The following is a 22,590-nucleotide window of genomic DNA, read 5'->3' as shown; positions in this document are numbered from 1 at the left end:
CTCAGGGCCTTATGTCACTGAACGAGACTTAAATTCTCAAAATGACCGGCCGGGTCATTACACCAATTAAATATTAAAAACAACCAAAGATTCGGGTAATTTGATCAAAATTGAGTTAAGAACACTTACCCCGTTATTTGTTTTGATAATATCCCGAAAATCGCCTCTCCCCGAGCTGCAAATCGGTAAAAATAGAAAATTCATCCCATTTTCAAAACTTAAGCTCTCTACCCAATGATTTCTTCTATGCGATCGCGGTCCAAGTCCCGCGATCGCGAAGTACAAATTTTTATTGCCCAAAACAAACCCTACGCGATGGAGAAGCACAATTTCCGCAAGCCTACGCGATCGCGAAGCATTAAGCGTGTGGCCCAGCTTCTTCCTCCTTTCCTCTTTGCGAACACGGCCTAGCCCACGCGTTCGCGATGCACAGTTTCCCTAAGTTACGTGATCGCGGCCCCCTGCACACGAACGTGTAGAGAAAATTCCTCCACTGCCTAATTAAGCCTACGCGATCGCGGACCTGTCCACGCGATCGCGTATAAGGAAAAAAGTTCAGAGACACAAGAAACATTTAGCAAAAACACTAAGACCAAAATTGATCTGTTAACAATCCGGAACCCACCAAATACACCAACAAGTCCTAAAATATAATACGAACTTAGTCGAGACCTCAGATCACATCAAGCAATGCTAAAACCACGAATCATACTACCCCAATTCAAGCTTAATGAGACTAAGAATTTTCATTCGATGTCGAAACCTATCAAATCAAGTTTGAATGACCTCAAATTTTGCACACAAGTCATAAATGACATAACATATCTATGAAATTTTTCAGAACTGGATTCCGACCTCGATATAAAAAATTCAACTCCCATGTCAAACTTCCAAACTTAAACTTCCTAATTTTTCCATTTCAAGCCTAATTTAGCTGCAAACTTCCAAATAATTTTCCGAATATGCTCCTAAGTCCAAAATCACCATACGGAGCTAGTGAAATCATCAAAACTTTATTCCGGGGTCGTTTACATATAAGTCAACATCCGATCAACCATTTTAACTTAAGTTTTAAACTTTGGAACTAAGTGTTACAATTCATTCCAAGACCTCACCGGACCCGAACCAATTACCCCGACAAGTCATATAACAATTGTAAAGCACAAATTGAGCAGTAAATGGGGGAACATGACTTTAATACCCAAAATGACCGACCGAGTCGTTACATGCTACCTCCTATATCAAAGGTATACACCCTATTTATTATAGACCAAAATTATTTTAAAATATTATTTTCTATAACTACCTTTTATACTTTATAGAAAAATAAGTATTTATGGTATATACTACCATTGAGGCATGAAATACGTTATTTATGTTTTTCCTCTCTCTTTATTTTAATTAACACAAGATTCTCTCCCAGATTTTTTCTTCCTTCTCTCTCTTCCTAGACAAGAAAAATATATTACTAAAGTTGTCAAGTGCTGAAACATAATATAACTGTCTAGTATAAACATCCCATACAGCCTAACAAGAGACAAAATCATGGAGTACTAGAATATAAGTACAAGATAGGAGATGCAATTTAAAAATAAAAGATATAATACTGAATGAAAAGATAGAAATGATGCCGCCTCCACGAACAAGAGGTGGCTCACCTCAACAAGATAGTGCTAGTACTAGTTGGATAGAGTCAATACTCAACTGCTGGATCACCCTCAACAGGATCTGCATAAAGCAATAACAGTGAGTCTAAAAAACCCAACAAGATGACTGACTCGCCTAAATATCATCTTACCCTTGGAACAATTCCTTAAAAATTGTTGGTAGTGCATAAATTCCCAAAGGCATGATAGGTATAAATATAGTATACAAGTATGGACCTGAAACTAAAATCATGAATACGAATACACAGAGTAAACATGATGCTGCTATGCTGATAAACTGCTAAACTACCGAATATATAGCTATTATGGAGCATCGGGTGCATTAACCGACATGTCTTACCTAGTTTCGAAGCATTGGTTGCCTGCCTGACCTACCAGGCGATATGCATCAACCATCTGTCTTACTCGGTACTAACTCAATAATGCAAAACTGATAACTAAAATGTGACAGTGTATGAAGCTTATTGTGTGATAATGTATGTTAAGCAGCTAAATAATACTATTACAAATATTTTCATAAAATTATTGAAACTTGAAAATATAAAAACAGTGTAAATACACATATTGGAGTATCAAAACAGTGTAAATACACATATGGCAAGAAAAATCTAGATATGACAAGATTTTCAAATCGCAAGTTGGACATCTACCTTCTTCGCAAGTGGATGTATAACACTTACTCCTTTTTCTCTTCCCTTTTAGTCTGCTTCTCCGTGCTTCATGCTTTTAAAAAACGTATATACTCCCACCATTTCAATTTACGTGAACCCATTTGACTAGGTACGGAGTTTAAAAAGAGAGAATTTTTTTTTAAACTTGTGGTATAAAATGATGCACATATATTTTGTGTGGCTGTAAATCATTGCATAAAGGTAAATTGTATCCAAATAGGGAAATAGGTCATTATTTTTGGTACGGATTAAAAAAGAAATAGATTCACATAAATTGAAACGGAGGAAGTACATTATATTTAGACAAAAAAAAGGACTTATATATAGTACATAATTTTCTCTGATTTAACAAAAATTCAAAGTTGTCACGACCACAAATTCCCTCCTTAAGATGTCGTGATGACACCTAGTCCCTAACACTAGATAAGCCTAACACATGCTGAGTTAATAACATAATTGAACCATTTAATCATTAAACATAAATCAGTAAATGACATACATAGCTACAAATGACCAATAGTTATACATCTCCCAAAAACCGATAGTATAGAGTCATAAGCTTTACCGAAATACACTAGAATCTCTAACTACAATACTATTTTAAAATGATGATAAACCATAGTAAAGATATTGTTCGAAGGTGACTCCGAGGCCTGCGAATGTCAAGCAGGTATACCTTGAAGTCTCCAGCTGTGCAGACACAACTCTCAATAACACGATCAGAAGAACCTGGATCTGCACAAAAATATGCAGAAGCATAGTATGAGTACACCACAGTAGTACCTAGTAAGTATCAAGCCTAACCTCGGTAGAGCAGTGACAAGGCAAGGACGAGACACCTACTAGACATAAAAGCATGTGCAAGATATAACATAAAGCTAACAATGGAAAGAACATCAATGTAAGACTAACAATAGAAAAATTATTGATTTACAATCGACAATGAAATAATAGAAGCACAAATGGAAGCAAGAAGTGAACGGGTAATAAAACAGCAACATAATCAAAACACATATGAGATATGCAAGAATAAGGAAAACACATGACAATTTATATAATCAAATCGTTCCCAACACATGACTTACGACAAGAATTACCCCGAGGCACCACACCTCATATCCACAATCACGAGCCACAATTTCAAATCTTACACGTATGGCACCTCACGCCCATAATGACAATCTCCTTCGCACATCAAAGCCCACGTGCTACCATGTACATTTTATCCGTATCAAATATCAATTTAAATATTCGAGAGATATTTTAAAACACAATAAAACATAATAAAAATCTTTAATAAAGTAAGGCGTCAATGAGAAAATGTGTCACACCCCAATTTCCCCTCCGTAGGATGTCGTGATGGCACCTAGTCTCTATGACTAGGTAAGCCTAACAGTTAATAATAACTTGGCAGAAATAATTAACAAAATACTAACAACAAAGTTGAATAATTGATATAAACTTCCGAAAATAGAATCTGATTAATACACTCCCCAAAATCGGTGGAAGTGAGTCATAAGCTCTACAGAGTAATATTAGAGTGTCTACTACATCACTCTCTGAATGAAAATACAGCAGGAATAAGGATAAAGGAAAGTGACATTAAGGCATGCAAACGTGGAGCAGGTATACCTTGAAGTCTCCCAAAAAATAGCAACTCAACCAACTCTAGCGTCCGGCAAACATACCCATATCTGCACAAAAAGATGTGCAAAAGCGTATTATGAGTACACCATAACGACACCCAGTAAGTATCAATCCTAACCTCAGTAGATTAGTGACGAGTCCAGGTCAAGACACCTACTAAGATATAAATAAACAGTAGGAAAACATCATAAGGATAAATAATGGAAAGCGGAGAAATGCCTGATACAAAACTGTTAACAACAAGAACTAACACCAGAATTATAAGCACGAAATATAACATAAAGAAATCAGTTAAAGGGAACCACAATGATTATATACAGACAATAACTGACAAAACAATGAAGAACAAAACAACAAGAATCACAACGAGGTACCGCCTCGTGTATAATAAGAATCACCACCAAGGTACCAACTTATATATATATATATATAACAATCCACCCGGCATGATCACATGCTCAAGATCACATGGGCATGATCAATAAATGTCAAATTTTATACTCCTGAGCTAGTATAAGTGGCATGCTACAGTGTATGATTGTGCGAGTGTACTACTGCAGTCCAAGTCAACAAGTAATATTAGAGACATCGAGTAACTCATCGAAGCAACAAACCAAGTCACGTAAGGTGTATGACATACACAAGGAAAGGCACACCATCACACAAAAATCACCAATACAATGTCCCCAAGCCATCACATATCATCCCTGACATTGCCACTCTTATCTCTCTGATAGCCATCTGTATCACTATGCCCTGACAATATCATTAGCCATATGTATCACTCCAATAGCCACCAGTATCACCCCGTATAATTGTCACCCTTATCGCTCCGCTCGGACAATAACAAAATAGCCACCCGTATCACTCCATACATTCTACAGTGAGATGCCACCCTTATGCCCCGCATAACAATGACGGTGAAATGCCACCCTTATACTTTGCATAATAACAACCAAACCGCACAACAATTCACATGTGCTAACATCACAACAACACTACATGTCAACTCGTACCACAAGTGCCCATATGCCACAATCTTTACAAAGATCCAGCAATATAAATATTTCCACAACAAATAGCCCACGGCTCAAACACAATGTGTATATAATCTCAATAACAATAAAATGAACGGAAAAGTAACTCAACAAGGAACAACACCCCCTTTAAACACAACTTCAATTAAAATAGATTAATGACTCTCGATAACCTCAATTCCAATTATTTGTTAAGGATAAACTTGATAGTGAAAGTATTTCCATGAAATGGAAACTTCGGATTCTAGTGTATGAATTTGGCTAATAATGAAAGAGATGGCACGAAATAGTACTACGTCTAAATGCACGAGAATAACCCAGCAACAAAAGGATATCATGTAACAACAATTTTAACTAAGAGTAACTCAACAATAAAAGAAATCACCTAATGTTAAAAGTGGTAAGAACTTCAAATAAGGCATATAAGAGAAAACTTGACAAGTAAAGAATGTGACATGTAACGACAACTTCAAATAAAGCATGTGATAGTAGACATAATGAATAAAGATATAACATGTGCTAACAATTCCAAATAAATACATGAAGGAATCCTAAGAGTCTAAACCGATCAATTTCCACATATAAGCTCGAGTACGTACTCGTCAGCCCGCGTACACGGCTTTCACATAACACAAATAACACAAACGACTCAAATCCTAAGGGGTAATTTTCCCCAAACAAGGTTGGGCAAGATACTTACCTCAAAGAATCCAAATCAATACTCTAAAATGACACTATCGTGTGAAACAACCTCCGGACAGCTCAAATCTAGCCAAAATAACTTAATATCATAAATAAAAACCATAGGAAACAATTCCAAATTATAAAACTTCTACCTCTAATGAAAACTAAAAAGTCAACCCAAAAAGTCAACCTGAGCTTGCACCGCGAAACCCGAAAAAATTCGAACTCCCATTCCGATACGAGTCCAACCATGCCAATATTATCTAATTTCGACATCAAATCGGCCTTCAAATCCTCATTTTACATTTTCTTGAAAGTTTATACAAAAAATCTCATTTTCTCCCATTCAAATCTATAATTTAATGTGAAAAACAAAGATGGAATCATGAAATATAATCAAACCAGATAAAGAACACTTAACCCAATCCAAAACGTGAAAATCCCCTCTAAAATTGCTCAAATCCGAGCTCTCTAACTCAAAACGTGATAAAAATATCAAACCCTCGATATATAACATGATCTGCACAACACTTCCGCTTTTGCAGACTCACAGACGTATATGCGAAGTCGCATATGTGGAATATTCATCGCAAATGCGCAAACAACTAAAATCCCAGATAATCGCACTTGTGTCCAAGACACCGCATCTGCGAACAACGAAGCACACATGCGCAGCCGCCTTTGCTACAATACTCCGCATATGCAGAGACTTCCAACCCATCTCACACTCGTACTTGCGCATACCCACTCGCACCTGCGTACCCACATCTGCGGGAATGACATCGCAGATGTGCAAAATCTCTAGTCCCCATCATCTCGCTTCTGCACCTTCTTGTCAGCACATGTGATCACCGCACCTGCGCCCAGTGGTCCGCAGGTGTGACCACACTAGATCCCTGCCCAAACCAGCTTCACCCAACATTATCAAAATGATTTGAACCCGTCTGAAACACACCCGGGGACCCCGGGATCCCATCCGAACACACCAACAAGTTACATAATGTAACACGGACTTTCTCGAGGCCTCAAATCACATCAAACAACATCAAAATCACGAATCGCACCTCAAATCAAACTTAATGAACTTATGAACTTTCAACTTTTACAACTCGCGCAGAATCATATCAAATCAACTCGGAATAACCTCAAATTTTGCATGCACGTCCCAAATGACATAATAGAGCTATTCCAACTCTCTGAATCGCAATACAAGCCCGATATCCACAAAGTCAACTCCCGATCAAAACTTTCAACCTTCCCAAACTTCAACTTTCCAATTTTCGCCAAAGTGCATCAAATCAACCTACGGACCTCGAAATCCAAATCCGAACACACGCCTAAGTACAAAATTATCATACGAAGCTATTGGAATCATCAAAATACCATTCCAAAATTGTTTACACAAAAGTTAAACTACGGTCAACTCTTACCGCTTAAGCTTTCAAAACAAGAATCAACTTTCCAAATCAATCCTGAATCATCCGAAAATCGAACTCGACCACAAACGCAAGTCATAGTACATAATACGAAGCTACTCGGGACCTTAAGCCACCAAATGGGACTTTAATTCTCAAAATGAATGGTCGGATAGTTACAATAACCATTTAAAAAGAGTAAAATACCAAGTGAAATGGCAAGTTTTATGTGAAGAGTCACACAAAATAAAGCATGTTAATAATTTTTTTATTTAAAATTCGTTATATTACCAACAACTCAAGAAAAATAGGAGGTACTGACTCTACGCAAGTAAGTTCATCCTGACAATAAGTTTGACAAATAACAACAGAGGCACATATTGGCACATTAAATTGACACAGCAACTCACGTAGAATGCATGACTCACACAAAAATTCGCAATTGTTCCAACAAAAGAATAACAATAAATAACAAAACACAATTAAAATACACGTGAAATGCTTTAAGGAAGAAAACAATAACCGTTCAATCAACAAGCCATTCCAACAGAGAATGTACAATGAGAATCACAACCGAGGTACTACTTCGTGATCACATTTTACAAGTCATAATCACAATCTTCCTTATATCATTGCGTGAGCCTTGTATTTAATTTTTAAAAATTATTTTTTCGATATAGCTACATACGTTTTAGCCCCCTTATCTCACCGCGTGATTTCAAGTAATTCCCTTACTAGCAACACGCATATAAATCCCACCTTATTAAATCGCATGCATATCAAACCTATCCTTATACCACCGCATGCATATCAATATCACAATACAATAATGAACTCGCACCCCACATGCCCATATGCCACAACACTTGCCAAAATCAACAATACCAATGGTACCACAACAGGTAGCCCACAGCTCAACCACAATGGGTATAAGAATCTTAATAATATTAACAAACTGAATGAGAAACAACTCAACATTTAAGATACTCCAATAACCAACAATTTTAACCTCAACCGTGTTAATAACTTTCAACAACTTCAACGTCATTAACTCAACAATGAAGGTATTTCCATGAAATAGCAATCTCAAATCAAATGCCTAACTTAGGCTCAACAAGGAAAGAGATATCATGAACTAGACCCAACAACGGAAAGAATAGCATGTAACAACAACTACAATTAAACGCATATAGAAGAAAACTCGGCAATGAAAACTAGAATGTGTAATAACGACTTCAATTAAAGCATGTGAGAATAACTTGACAATGAAAGATAGAACAAGTATTAACAACTTCAATTAAATGTTATAAGAGACCTAAGAGTCTAAACCGGTCAAATACTACATATAAGCTCGTGTACACACTTGTCACCTCGTATACACGTTTTTCACATAATTTAATTAGTACAATTAAATCCAATCCTAAGGGGTAGTTACCCTCACAAAGTTGGGCAAGATACTTACTTCAATTAGGCCAAATAAAAACTCAAAAATAGCTTTTCCTTTAAAATTTACCTCTGCTCGGCTTAAATCTAGCAAAAAATGACTTAATAATATCGCAAGAGAAACCAATTCCAATTATTAAAGCTATATCTTTATACAATTCCCCAAAAGTTAACCCTGGGCCTGCTCGGACAAAACCCGAGTCCATGGGTAGATCCCCATAACCTTATGAGTCTATGTATGTATTTTGTTTTCAAAACCGAGTTCAATTCGACTCTCAAATCCCAAATTTTCATTTTTCAAAGCATAGTAAAAAATCCCTAAATTTTCCCTTCAAATCTTATGATTTTTTATGTTAAATCTTATCATTAATCATATAATATATTTGCAAATCGATCAAAATCACTTACTCAATAGTTTGGTATGAAATTATGTCCACAAAATCGCCTTCTACCGAGTCTAGGGCTCAAAAAGTGATAAAATGATGCTAAGTCCCGTAATACCCAGCTATAAACAGGCTGCAGGTATCGCATTTGCGACTTGGGGTTCGCAAATGCAGAACCTCGTTATCAAAAGCGAACACTGATCCACTCTGATGAATTCTCAAATGCGACATATATCTCGCAAATGCAAGAACTGGAACTTCACAAAAGTGACATGAAATGTCGCAAATGCAGAACCTCTCTTGCCAAGGTGCCATCGCGAATGTGATGGAATTGTTCGCAAATGCGAACCCTCTGTTCATAGCCCAACATAAAAAAAGCGAGAAGGATATCGCAAATGCGGAGACCGCAAATGTGATCAAGATCTCGCAACTGCGAGAACAATGCACCACCAACAGCTGAACCTAGCCAAAACCCTCCGGAACGCATACGAAACTCTCTCGAGCTTCCGGGGCACCAAACCAAACATCCACATAGTTACATAAACATCATACGAACTCACTCGTTCGATAAAATACTAAAATAATATCTAGAACCATGAATCGGACATCATTACATATGATTTTCAAAAGAAAACTCAAGAACCTCTAGAATTGCAACCAAACGTCCGAACCGTATCAAATCTTGTTGAAATGGCGAAAGTTAGAAAATTGAAGGTTTGGAGAGTTATGAAGTTTGACCGAGAGCTGCCTTTGTTGTTATCGGGCTATGATTTTGGTTCCAAAAGTTGAAATAGTTCCCTGGTGTCATTTATGACTTGTATGCAAAATTTGAGGTCAATCGGAGTTGGTATGATAGGCTTCAACTTCGATTGTAGAAGTTGGAAATCCATTAGTTTCAATAGGCTTGAATTGGGATGTGATTCATGTTTTTGATGTCATTTAATATGAATTGATGCCTCGACTAAGTTTGTATTATGTTTTAGGATGGGTTGGTATGATTGGATGGGGTACTAGGGGCCCTCAGTTGTGATTCAGATTGAAAACATATTGAATTTTGGAGTTGTGTAAGTGCTGGTGTGTTCAGTTATGGTGCCACCACATCTGTGTGAATTTGGCCGCAGGTGCAGAGCCGCAAATGTGGCTGGCAATGCGCAGATGCAGAGGTGAGTTGGGGACTGTTGGATCACAGATGAAATAGGGGATTCGCAGAAGTGGAGTCGCTTCTGCGGGGAGGAGGCTGCAGAAGCGGAGTTGAGCAAGATTTGAGGTGGTCAGGTGTTTCCTCAGAAGTGCAACCGCAGATGCGTTTTGCACACGCAGGTGCGATGCCGCAGGTGCAGTCTTCAAGATGCATAAGCACAGAGGTGGAGCTTAAGTAAGTGCCGCAGGTGCAGGGGTTTTACCGCAGATGTGGTTCAGCAGAAGAAGATGAAGGATCGCATGTGCGAAAGTCATGGCAGTGTTATAATTCGAAAGGGTTCTGAGTTTTTTTTTCATTCGTGAACTTTGCAAGCTCGGCTAATGATGATTTTTGAGAGGGGTTTCACTAGATTTCAAGAGGTAAGCAACTTTGGATAATTTTTATACATTAATATTGAATACCCATTGAATTTTCCACCTAGATTAGGTGTTTTTGAGGTAAAATTTGGGGAACTTTGGACTAGGGATTGGAGAGTGAGATTTGGGGGTTTGAAGGTCGATTTGTGGTCGGAATTGGATGATGTTGGTATGGATGGACTCGTTATTGAATGGGTGTTCGGATTTTGTAAATTTTGTTGGGGTCCAAGCCGTGGGCTTGGCGTTGACCTTTTGACCTTGGTTAAGGAACTTAGCATAATCGTATGGAATCGATTCCTATAACTTGTATTGATTATATAAAGTTTTTTGTGACTAGATTTGAGTCGTTTGGAGGCCGATTGGCGAGGGAAGGGCTTGTTGGAGTTATAATTTGCGCAGTTCGAGGTAAGTAACACTTTAAAGTTGGTACTGAGGGTATGTATCCCTGGATTACATGTTATATGATTGGTGTTGAGGTGACGCACATGCTAGGTGATGGGCTGTGGGCATGCACCGTGGTGTTTATGATTCGGTTGATTATGTGGTACCGTGTAGTTACTTAATCTTGTTCTATCCATGTAACTTCTACGTGTTAGAGTAATTGATCTGTGATTCATGTTAGAAATCATGTTTAGTCTATGTGCTTATTCTTTTGGGACCCACCAGGGTCATTACTGTTGTTGAGTTAATTTCTTAAGTTGCCATTTTTGTACTCAGTCATATTCATTTATTTACATATCATATCTCAGTCTCTGTTATCATTCATTGTTACATCACGTTATCATTGTTTGGGCTGAGCGACATGAGATATGTTAGCCTGTGAGAATGGAGAGATTGAAGACTAAGTTGGGCCCCCAGAGCCGTATTGTAAGTGATGTTGTGGATCGGGCTGCATGCCCAGCATGCCTTATTGGATTTATGTATATTATTATTATGGATCGAGCTGCACGTCGCAGCAGGCCTTATAGGCTTTATCTATTATCATGGGATCGGGCTGCACGCCGCAACATGCCATATTGGCTTTATATTAGCGCTTGAGCAGGATCCGCCCCTCCGGAGTCGAACATACAAGCAGTGAATGCAAGTATCATACAGTGTTGAGTGATTGAGTGTGTTGAGTGATTGAGCGTGTTGAGTGATTGAGCGTGTTGAGAAACTGAGTATGCTTAGTGAGATTGTGTACTATGAGAGTGTGAATACATGGGTTTATCATTGTGACGCATTACATGTGACACGCATATTTGACATGTAGACATTGAGACGTAACATTCATCATGCTAGCTGTACTTGGCATGGTTTTTCAGTATTGAGCTTAAACGGTTTAACTTTAAAGCATGTCTACATTTCGGTAATGTGTATGAACTGATTATGGAATTTCTCTGAGTTATTACCTTCATTTCCCTGTTATATTTGCACCATCATTATCTGAATTTGGATTGTACCTTTCTAAGCTCGTCACTACTTTCAGCCCAAGGTTACTCCTGTTACTTATTGAGTACATTGGTCGGTTGTACTCATACTTTACTCTACACTTCGTGTGCAGATCCAGGTATATCTGGACACGGCAATTGCTAGACTTGGTGTAGTTTCTATTTGGAGATTATTTGAGATAGCTGCTATGACGCCTGCAGACCTCGACTCTCCTTCCTTTTAGTTTATTTAGGATTGTTCTATCTTTCAAACAGTTGTATTATAGATTTAGACTGTGCTAACACTTAGTAGCTCATGTACTCGGTGACACTCAGATTTTGTAGTTTAGTCGCAGTTCTTCTTATCGGTTATTTATGAGATTTTTTTAATGTTAAACTTATTGCATCATGCTTTTAATTTAAAATACGTAATTATTTTGTGATTGTCGGCTTGCCTAGTAATGTGGTAAGCGCCATCACGACATGTTGAGATTTGAGTCATGACATACGGTGAGCTGTGGGGAATTGGGATTGAATGGACGAGGTTGCGAAAGTTTTGAAAGAAATGTCATGAGTTCGAGATAATGTTGACGACCAATTTTGACCCCCCCCTTTTATAATTAAATTAGTAATGCATGTTAATTAGCGATAAATATGGTAAAAATAGTTTTTTAATCAATTATACTTATACTTTATAAATATAATAAGAAATTATTAATTAATAGTATTAAATTAATAATTCAGTATTAAATATTTGTAAAATATATTACTCTTACTATTTTAAAATTATTAAAATAACTTCTATATTATGATACACAAGTTTTATAATCGATTAACAAATTAATCCTTGATTTTTTATTTACTCACTTATTATTTAGTTTAATTCGAAATTAACTTCGTAATTTGGTAGATAATGTAGTTTAATATATAATTAATTAATTACAGTAATATTTTATGTAATTGATGATTATGTTTTTTTATCTCATTTAATTATAATTCATTAAGTTTAATTAAATTAATTTTTAAAGGATTTAAAAGAACAAAATGCTATAATTGCAAAGACTCAATTAAAGTCAATGTGGCTGCGTTAAAATTCATTTCAATTGTTTTGGCCCAAATACATAGGCCCAATCACTTCCGACTCGGTCCAAACCCACCCCCTCTATCCATGATGGCAATACGTGCCACCTCCTTTACGCCAATGCCATCGCGCCACGTCGCCTATCTCTCCCACACTCACAAAACAAACACAAAGAATCTAGACAATTGGCTCAGATCATCAGCGGTCCACATTAAATCTTGTTTTCCATTATTTTAAAATCTTTGCCCGACCTCATCTCCATCGTTGGATTACAAAGATCAAACGACCATTTTTTATCTCATAATAAAACTATTATTAATTTTTATATTTTGAAATATCAGGGTCGTTGATCAGACGATATGACTGACCAGATTCATTCATGCACTTTAAACCTACCAAACACCCCTAACCCTAAGTCATTCTCCCACCACCCATCCACCCTCATTTCCTTTATCTCTTGCTTTTTTCTCGTCCATCAGCCCATAATTTCTCAAAGACCTTGCACAGATTTGTGCAAGGTCACAAGATTCGACTTCAAATCAACCAATATGTCCCCTAAGCCGTGAATCCCGCTGGTCTATTTCCATTATCATCACCGAAATTCAAAAGCCCCAGTTTAAACCCTAGACCCAAATTATGCAACATGAAATCCGTCAATCTTTCCTCTGTTCTTTCAAATCCATGGCATGCATGATTGTTTATCTCCAATTTCATCATTGTTATTCTTTATCCAGAGGTCAAACGCAGTGACCTCTGGATATTAGGGCTTGACCGGCAATACAAAAGCTCAACGATCGTCCCTCGTGCCCAGGTAATTTCTATGTTGATTTTTCCCTCCGTTCTTCGGTGATTTCACCTCTATTGCTATCGTCATCTATCCTTCGTCACTTTCCACTTACAATTCAAACTTATCGGAACCCTCAGGCGTGAAAGCCACTATAAAAAGGGGCATTCAATGCCTTCACCGACCAAGCATCTAACATTATCAAAAACACAAAAAAGAAAGAAAGAAAAAAGTTAAAGTTTAAGGCTTTTCATTAGTCTAGTGATACTCACTGATTTCTTTTTTTCCTTTCCTTTTTCATTCTCCGATTTGAGTTCGAGTTAATGTGACTGGTCTTGATTTGGATCCTTAAAAGGTCGTTGAATTACCTCTATTTGGTTTGCTGCCCTGTAGAAGGTCAGTACCCACTGACCCCCCCTTTACTTTGAATTAGTCATATGGTTTTGTATTCATGATGATTTCCTAGTTGATTCTCTATCGTTCATGTTAGCTATTGATGATATGAAACTATATTTGTCATGGCCAACCTTTGCATGTTGTTTCTATTGTTAAATTGGGGGTTTTCTGATTGAAATATGCTATATTGATGCTGTAATTGAATTTGTGTAATTGAACATTATCTTTCATGATTCAATTAGTAAAATACCATGGACTAAGTGACATTTTGTGATTAATTTTTATAAGCATCTATGATTAAACTAAATTAACTTTTATGATGATATTTTGCACAATCTACCACTGTTAGTGGAATAATAATACTAGGCCAGCTAAGCTAACTGAAATCATGCTCTTAAGCTTCTGTTTGTGTCTTTGTACCTCCATATTAAATAAACAGATTGAATCAGAAACCGAGCCGGAAGAGGATCCTAAAGAAAAACCTGAGTACAATGAGGAGGAAGAAGAGGTTGAAGAGGACTCTGAGGAGGAGCCTGAAGAGGAAATCATGGGGGGGGGGGTGACTTCAGGGATGATTATTAGTGGCTGGTTAATTTTCCTTTATCTTGTACCCCTTTGTTTTCCTAAGGGCAAGCCTATAATCCCATGCATCTTTTGTGAGTATTGAAAAAACAATGTTGTGACCACCACTCCCATCTATTGTAATCCAAAGTCTGTCATGAAAATCAAAGTTTGCTCAAGATCTAAATGTGTCAAAATCTGATTGTTCGTCAAACATTCGTGACATAGGCCTACCTCAGGCAAAGAAAGGTTTATCGCATCTTAGAAAACACGCTTATTTGAATATGTGAACTAATTTCTCTATGTGCTCATATTTGTGAAATTTCTGAAACTAACTTCTACTTTTCCTTATTTTCACGCTTTATTTCTTTATTTTATCCCCCGAAAATAGAGGTTGGTTTGTGTTCACACGTATAACTAGCTGAGCCACTATAAAATATGAGATCAAAGGGGAATATGTCTGCATCCGACAACCCGACCGAAAATGCTCTAATAATATCCAACAACCCGGGGCAATCGGGGGAGAAGGACGATACTCGAAATGATGAGCACGTTGCCAGAATGGCAGAGGAAATGGAGTCGGCAAGAGAGGAAGTACAACATATCTGGGAACTGGCACACTTGGCTGTGACGACGCTTCTGCAACCACCCCTCTTCCCTTCATTAGATTCAATCCCTGATCATTTCCCTTCAACCACCCGACAAACAAATAGACCCCAACCGCAGTTATTACAAATCCCGCAACCCATGTTATACCACCAATAACCCCCACGAATTCGCCCCCTATACATAGACTTTATGTCCCGAATTATGTCCAAACACCACATAATGCACCAGTCACCGCCAACTTAGTTCACACCCCTTCTCGTGACAACGTCACTTTCACCAACAATCAGACCCAGCATATACCTGTGGCACACACTGCCACACATGAGCAGTATGTTCCTCCTGTATTTGCCACATCAGAACCTACCTTTACCGCGTCCGTTACGGTCAGAGTTCTATACGAGATCGATAAACATGCCGAGATTAAGAAATAAGCAAAGTACAAGGAGGAGGAGTTAGTGTTAGAACAACTGCGAGTGTTAAGAAAGTAGATGAAGAATCTCTAGGTTGCTCGAGGGAGCAAGAGCCTAGATTATGAGGACTTGTGTATAAATCCCGATGTTGACATGCCCGTAGAGTAGAAGCCTCCAAATGTTGACATTTTCAATGGAACGGCTGGTCCCCATGCGCATTTGAGGGCCTAATGCGACAAATTGGTCGGGGTAGGAAGAAATGAAAAGGTGAAGATGAAGTTATTTATAAGGAGTCTGGCGGGAGAGGCGCTCACTTGGAATACCCGCTAGGACCCCAAGAACTGGAGAGAATGGCAATATATGGTGGAATAATTTCCGATTTAACTGAGATAAATCCAAAAAGATCCACTCTAGTGAATTTGCAGAAGAAACCCTCAGAGTCATTTCAAGAGTACGCTCGCCGCTAGAGATCAGAGGTTGGAAGGACCCAACCTTCACTAGACGATAATGAGCTAAACAAGTATTTCATCAGGGCCAAAAAGGGGATTTATTTTGAAAAGATTATGGGCATGATGGGATAGAAATTTCCCGAGTTGGATAAGATGGGAGACTTCTTTAAAGAAGAAGTCAAATCAGGAAAAATACAGTCAATGGCTGCACTACAAACTGCCAGCAAGGCAATACAATCTGGTTCCATAGGTAGTGGGAAGAAGAAGGAGGAAGTAACAATAATTGTTCCTTACTATCAGTCCAGTCCTCCCCGCAGAAACAAGTCCTACCCCATAAACACCCATCCCTCACATCAACTAACCTATGCTCACAACACCCAATCATATTACAAGGCTCAACCTCAATACAACCTACCCCAAGACCATATAAATCCAAACCCACCATGACCATATGCCCCATTAGAAACAACTACCAACCAAAATAGACCGCATATGAACCACGCCCATGCCCACGCCTAAACTTTGAAGAAAGAAATCGTAGAAAATACACTTAAATCACTGAACCCTTAACCTAGTTGTTTGAAAGGCTGAAGAGAGCCGGTTTGATATACCCTGTTAAAGGAAGAATTCCCGACCAACCCTTCAAATATTTTGACGCATCCAAACATTGTGCCTACCATTCGAGTGTTCCTAGGCATGATATCGAGGACTTCTATACACTGAAGAATGAAATCGATCTGCTAATCAAGACTGGAGCCATCCAATGTAACCCAACTCCATCAAATGTAAATCGTAACCCACTACATGTAACGACCCGACCAATTATTTTGAGTATTTTAGCCCCGATCCCCTATTTATTTCCTCCTCTATGTTGTATTATGGTTATGTGACTTGTCAGGAGAAATGATTTTTGTTTCGGGTGAGTTTCGGAGTGAAATGGGACAAATAGTCCCTAAGTAGGAAGCTTCAGCTAAAAAAGTTGACCGTAGTTTAAATTTTGTGTAGACAACTACGGAATGGAGTTTTGACGGTACCAATAGCTCTGTATGGTAATTTTGGACTTAGAAGCATGTCCGGATGTTGATTTGGAGGTTTGTAGGTCATTTTTTCTTGAATTGGCAAAACTTAGAAAGTTGAAGGTTTAGAAGATTGAGAAGTTTGACCGGGAGTTGACTTTATTGATATCGGGGTCGGATTCTGATTCCAGAAGTTGGAATAGGTCTGCTATGTCATTTATGACTTGTGTGCAAAATTTGAACTCAATCGGAGTTGTTTTGGTATGAATCGGCATTAGTTTTGGAATTTGGAAGTTCATAGTTTCGATAGGCTTGTATTGGGTTGCGATTCGTAAAATCGATGTTGTTTGATGTGATTTTTGGACTCGAGTAGGTCTGTTATGTGTTTTGGAACTTGTTGGTATGTTCGGACGGGGTCCCGGATGTGATTCAGATTGATTCAGGAACTAATTTTGGACTTGTGCGTTGCTAAACCTCTACGAGGTCCGGTGCGATCGCACCTGCACATTTTGGGCCGCAAGTGCGGCGCTCGTGCCGCATAAGCGATTTTGGTCTTGCCTAGCAGGGACCGCATATGCATTCAATGGCGCACATAAGCGAACGCGTAGATGCGGATTTGTCTTCCGCAGAAGTTGAATTTGGGAAGGGCCTTGGGCAGGACTGTAGGTGCAGTCTATATCTCCGAAGAAGCGGGCTCATAGGTGCGAGCAAGTGGTCCGCAAAAGCAGAATCTCAGGACCGTAGTGAGAACCGAACTTGAAATGGAAATTCCGCAGGTGCGGAGCGGCAAATACGACTGTGGGTTTGCAAATGCGAATTCACTGGGCAGAAAAGGGCTAAGTTCGAGGGCTTGATTTCATTTTCATATTTTGGACCTAGAGAGCTCGGTTTATGGCGATATTTTTAGGGTTCTTCAAGGAAATCTTTGGGGTAAGTGATTCTAACTCGGTTTTGGATATATTACACAAAGAATTATTATTTTCATCATTTAATTAGTGATTTGAGTTGGAAATTCGGAAAAATTATGAAAACTTCTTAGATTAAATTTTGGAGAAAGAAAGGCGATTTGAGGTCGGATTTGAGTAATTCTTGTATGGTTGGACTCATTATCGAATGGGTGTTCGGACTTTGTAATTTTGATCGGCTTTCGAGACGCATGCTTTGGTTGACTTTTTGAGTTGACTTTTTATTTATCTTTAGTGATTGCAACTTTATTATTCAAAATAGCTTCCTATAGTTTATATTTATGGTATGAAGTTGTTTTGGCTAGATTCAAGCCGTTCGGAGTTGGATAACCGATGGAAAGGCTTACTAGTCGATTGAGTTAGCGTGTTTTGAGTTAAGTGTCTTGTCTAACTTTGTGTTAGGGAATTACCCCTTAGGATTGATGTTGGTTTATGTTAATTGTGATATTTGAAAGCCGTGTACGCAAGGTGACGAGTGTGTACACGGGCTAAATATGAAAATTTACCGATTTTAGCTATGTAGATTCCTTTCATGCCTTAATTGAGTTATCTTACTATGTTATAATCATCATCATTAGTCTATCTTCACATGCTTCACTTGTCTTATCTCTTAATTTTTAATTGTCCCTACGTGTTTAGTTGAAGTTATTGTTTCATTTATTCCTCATTCATTATTTAACCGTTGAGTTCCTTACTTGAAGTTGTTATTCTTGGAATTTCTTGTTATTGAAATTGGTATTGAGTTATAAAGATCGTCATTCACATTGAGGCAAAGTCATAAAATTGTGAATTATCATTCTTGTTGAATTATTCTCTTTCGGTTGTTATTGTTGAGACTCTTGTGCATATTGTGGTTAAGCCATGGGCTATTTGTTGTGAAAACACTATTGTTATTGGTTTCTTGGCAAGTTGTGATATTGGGCACTTGAGGTGCGATTTGTGATACGTTGTGATATTGATACGCATACGGTGGTATAAGGATTTGGGGTTGAAATGCATGCGGTGAGATAAGGTAGGCTTGATTTGGGTGTTACTAGTAGGGGAACTACTTGAAGCCACACGGTGTGATAAGGAGGGCTAAAACGCGGGAAGCTATTTTGGGAATAATGATTTTCAAAACCAAATGCAAGGCTCCCGCGGTGATATAAGGAAAGATTGTGAAATGTTTTGTGATTTGAGACTACGAGGCGGTACCTCGATAGTGAGTCTTGCTGATACTTTTCTATTACTTCAATTGTGTTTTGTTGCCTTGTTCGGTGTCATAACATTCCTTGTTTTCCTCCGTGATGCATTGTTTGCCTTAGTTCAGTGTAGCTATTCTTGGTATACTTCTTTATTTCCTCACTTCTATTCTTATCATTATTACAATATTATATACATGTTCAGTTTCTTATTTATTCCAGTAGGGCCTTGACCTGACCTTGTCACTACTCTACCGAGGTTAGGCTTGGCACTTACTGGGTACCGTCGTGGTGTACTCATGCTACGCTTCTGCACATCTTTTTGTGCAGATCTAGGTACCTCCTACCATTTCAGGCACCAGTGAGACGAGCCCAGTTTCGGAGACTTCAAGGTATACTTGCCGACGTCATAGGACTTGGAGTCACCCTCTATCTAGTCTTATCCTTTTATAGACACTGATGTATAGGGATGTTCAGTACCATCTTATAGAGCGTGTGTCTCGCGGAACGGTATGAAAAAGTCTGCACTTATCTTCGGGAGGCTATGGAACTGTTAGGAAAATCTTCACTTCTTTGATTCCTTTTCGTGAGGATTTGTTGACTACGAAATTCTAAATCTCTGTCTTTCTATTCTCTCATGGATGGTGAGGACACGCACAAATGGATTTGATGATCAGACACCCGTGCCCCCTGCTAGAGCTGCGAGAGGCTGAGGACGGGCACGTGGTGCAGCCAAAGCACTTGCCCGAGCTGCTATAGAGGAGCCACAAGTATCTCCAGTTGGGATGCAAGCACTTGATGCGCCAGTTTTTGAGCATGTTTGGCACTCTAGCTTAAGCGGGGTTGATTTCACTTGATCCTGCCTCATCTATGGGTGGGGGAGGAGTGCAGACTCCCGCCGCCCGTACCCCAGAGTAGCAAGTCCCAGAGGTCATACCAGTGTAGTTGGTTGTCCCAGTTTAGCCCGAGGTTAGTGCATCAACATCTGAGGGGGAGCATCTCAGGCTCGAGAGGTACAAGAAGTACCACCCTCATACTTTTAGTGGTTTAGCTTCAGAGGATGCACATGGTTTTCTTGAGGAGTGCCACTGTATCCTCCGTACTATGGGTATTGTTGAGTCGAGTGGGGTTACTTTCACTACGTTCTAGCTTAAGGGAACGACTTATCGGTGGTGGCGAGCGTACGAGTTGGGTAGCCCAGCCAAGGCAACTTCACTCACATGGGCTTAGTTTATGAGAGAGTTTATTCCCTAGAGCCTTCATGATGCATGGTGCACAAAGTTTGAGAAGTTGCGCCAGGGTGCTATGACCGTGTCTGAGTATGCTGTCATGTTCAGCGAGTTGTCCAGACATGCACCAACTTTAGTCTCGAAAGTCAGAGAGCGAGTCAGTCGATTTATCGAGGGGCTCAATCACGGTATTAGATTTGGCATGGCTCGAGAGTCGGAGACTGATACCCCATACTAGAAGGTGGTAGAGATCGCTCGGAGATTGGAGGGTATGTAAGGCCGGGAGAGAGAGAAGAGGGAGGCAAAGAGGCCTCGCGATTCTAGCATATATAGTGGTGCCCGTGCCCCAGTTGCAGCTCGTCATGGTAGAGGCTATGTGATCCATCCCGTTCATTCAGCACTTCCAGCTTCCAGTGCTATTCCGACTACACCCAGGAATCAGGTTGCCCATTATGCACCACCATTGTCTAGTGCACCTCCTGCACGGGGTGCTTTCAGCGTTCAGTCTAGCCGATCATGCCTAAGCCAGTCTCAGCAGCCACGTCCTCTGAGAGCTTGTTTTGAGTGTGGTGACACTCTCCATATGGTGAGGGGCTGCCCCAGATTCAAGAGGGGTGCACCTCTACATACCACTCAGGCTCCACGTATTCCACAGGGTCCTCATGCTTCTCAGGTTGTGGTTACCGCACTAGTTGCCACTCCACCTACACAACTAGCTAGAGGTGGAGGTCGGGTGGGTAAGGGTCACCCTAGAGGGGGAGGTTAGGCCAGATGTTATGCTCTTCCGACTAGGACGGAGGCAGTTGCATCGGTCTTATTTGATCCAGGATCCACTTATTCCTATGTATCATCTTACTTTGCTCCATATTTGGGTATATCCCATGATTCCTTGAGTTCTCCTGTCTATGTGTCCATACCACTAGGAGATTCCATTGTTGTTGACCATGTGTATCGGCTGTGGTTAGTTGTTCTTGGTGATTTTGAGACCAGAGTTGATCTATTGGTTCTCAGTATGGTAGCTTTTGATGTTATCTTGAGCATGGACTGGTTGTCTCCCTATCATGCGATTCTTGATTGTCATGCCAAGACGGTGATGTTGGCTATGCCAGGATTGCCGTTGTTAGAGTGGAGAGGTACTTTGGATTATGTTCCTAGAAGGGTGGTGTCTTTACTTAAGGAACAACAGATGGTTGGGAAGGGGTGTGATGCATATCTAGCCTTCGTGAGGGATGTCAGTGTTGATACTCCTACCGTTGAATCAGTTCCGGTAGTGAGAGGCTATCCAGATATATTTTCAGCGTATCTTCCGGGCATGTCACCCGATAGAGATATCGATTTTGGTATTGACTTATTACTGGGCACTCAGCCCATTTATATTCCACCTATCGTATGGCCCCAGCGAAGTTGAAGGAGTTAACGGAGCAGTTGCAAGAGTTGCTTGATAAGGGCTTTATTCGGCCCAGAGTGTCATCTTGAGGTGCTCCAGTCTTGTTTGTAAAGAAGAATGATGGTTTTATGTGCATGTGTATTGATTATCGATAGTTGAACAAGGTTACAGTGAAGAACACGTATCCATTGCCACGTATTGATGACCTATTTGATCAGCTACAGGGTGCCAGAGTTTCTCAAAGATTTTATTTGCGGTCAGGCTATAATCAGTTGAAGATTCAGGATCTGGATATTCTCTAGACTGCCTTCAGGGCTTGGTATGGTCATTTTCCTGGTGATGTCATTTGGGCTGACCAATGACCCAGCAACATTCATGCACTTGATGAATAATGTATTCTAGCCCTATCTTAACTCCTTCGTCATTGTCTTTATTGACGACATCTTGGTGTACTCTCGGAGCTAGGAGGATCATGAGCAACACTTGAGGATTATGCTTCAGACCTTGAGAGAAAAGAAGTTGTATGCAAAATTTTCAAAGTTTGAATTCTGGCTTGATTCAGTGGCATTTTTGGGGCATATAGTGTCGAGTGAGGTGATCAAGGTAGAT

General features: G+C 39.4%; 1 protein-coding gene across 1 annotated transcript in view; it reads left to right on the top strand.

Annotated features, from left to right (window-relative positions):
• The window catches only part of LOC138892818 (uncharacterized), a 35,297-nt gene extending 13,014 nt beyond the window's left edge, over nt 1-22,283 (top strand). Inside the window, exons 2-6 of the mRNA XM_070176561.1 lie at nt 14,614-14,733; nt 20,620-20,782; nt 20,993-21,355; nt 21,518-21,861; nt 22,137-22,283. Coding sequence (XP_070032662.1) covers nt 14,614-14,733; nt 20,620-20,782; nt 20,993-21,355; nt 21,518-21,861; nt 22,137-22,283 — 1,137 coding nt within the window. The remainder of the gene's footprint in view (nt 1-14,613; nt 14,734-20,619; nt 20,783-20,992; nt 21,356-21,517; nt 21,862-22,136) is intronic.
• The last annotated feature ends 307 nt before the right edge of the window (nt 22,284-22,590 follow it).

This window comes from Nicotiana tomentosiformis, chromosome 5 (assembly GCF_000390325.3).
Source record: "Nicotiana tomentosiformis chromosome 5, ASM39032v3, whole genome shotgun sequence".
In the NCBI taxonomy this organism is placed as follows: domain Eukaryota; kingdom Viridiplantae; phylum Streptophyta; class Magnoliopsida; order Solanales; family Solanaceae; genus Nicotiana; species Nicotiana tomentosiformis.
The sequence above is the reverse complement of the archived record's forward strand: the minus strand, read 5'-3'. Positions and strand labels throughout refer to the sequence as shown.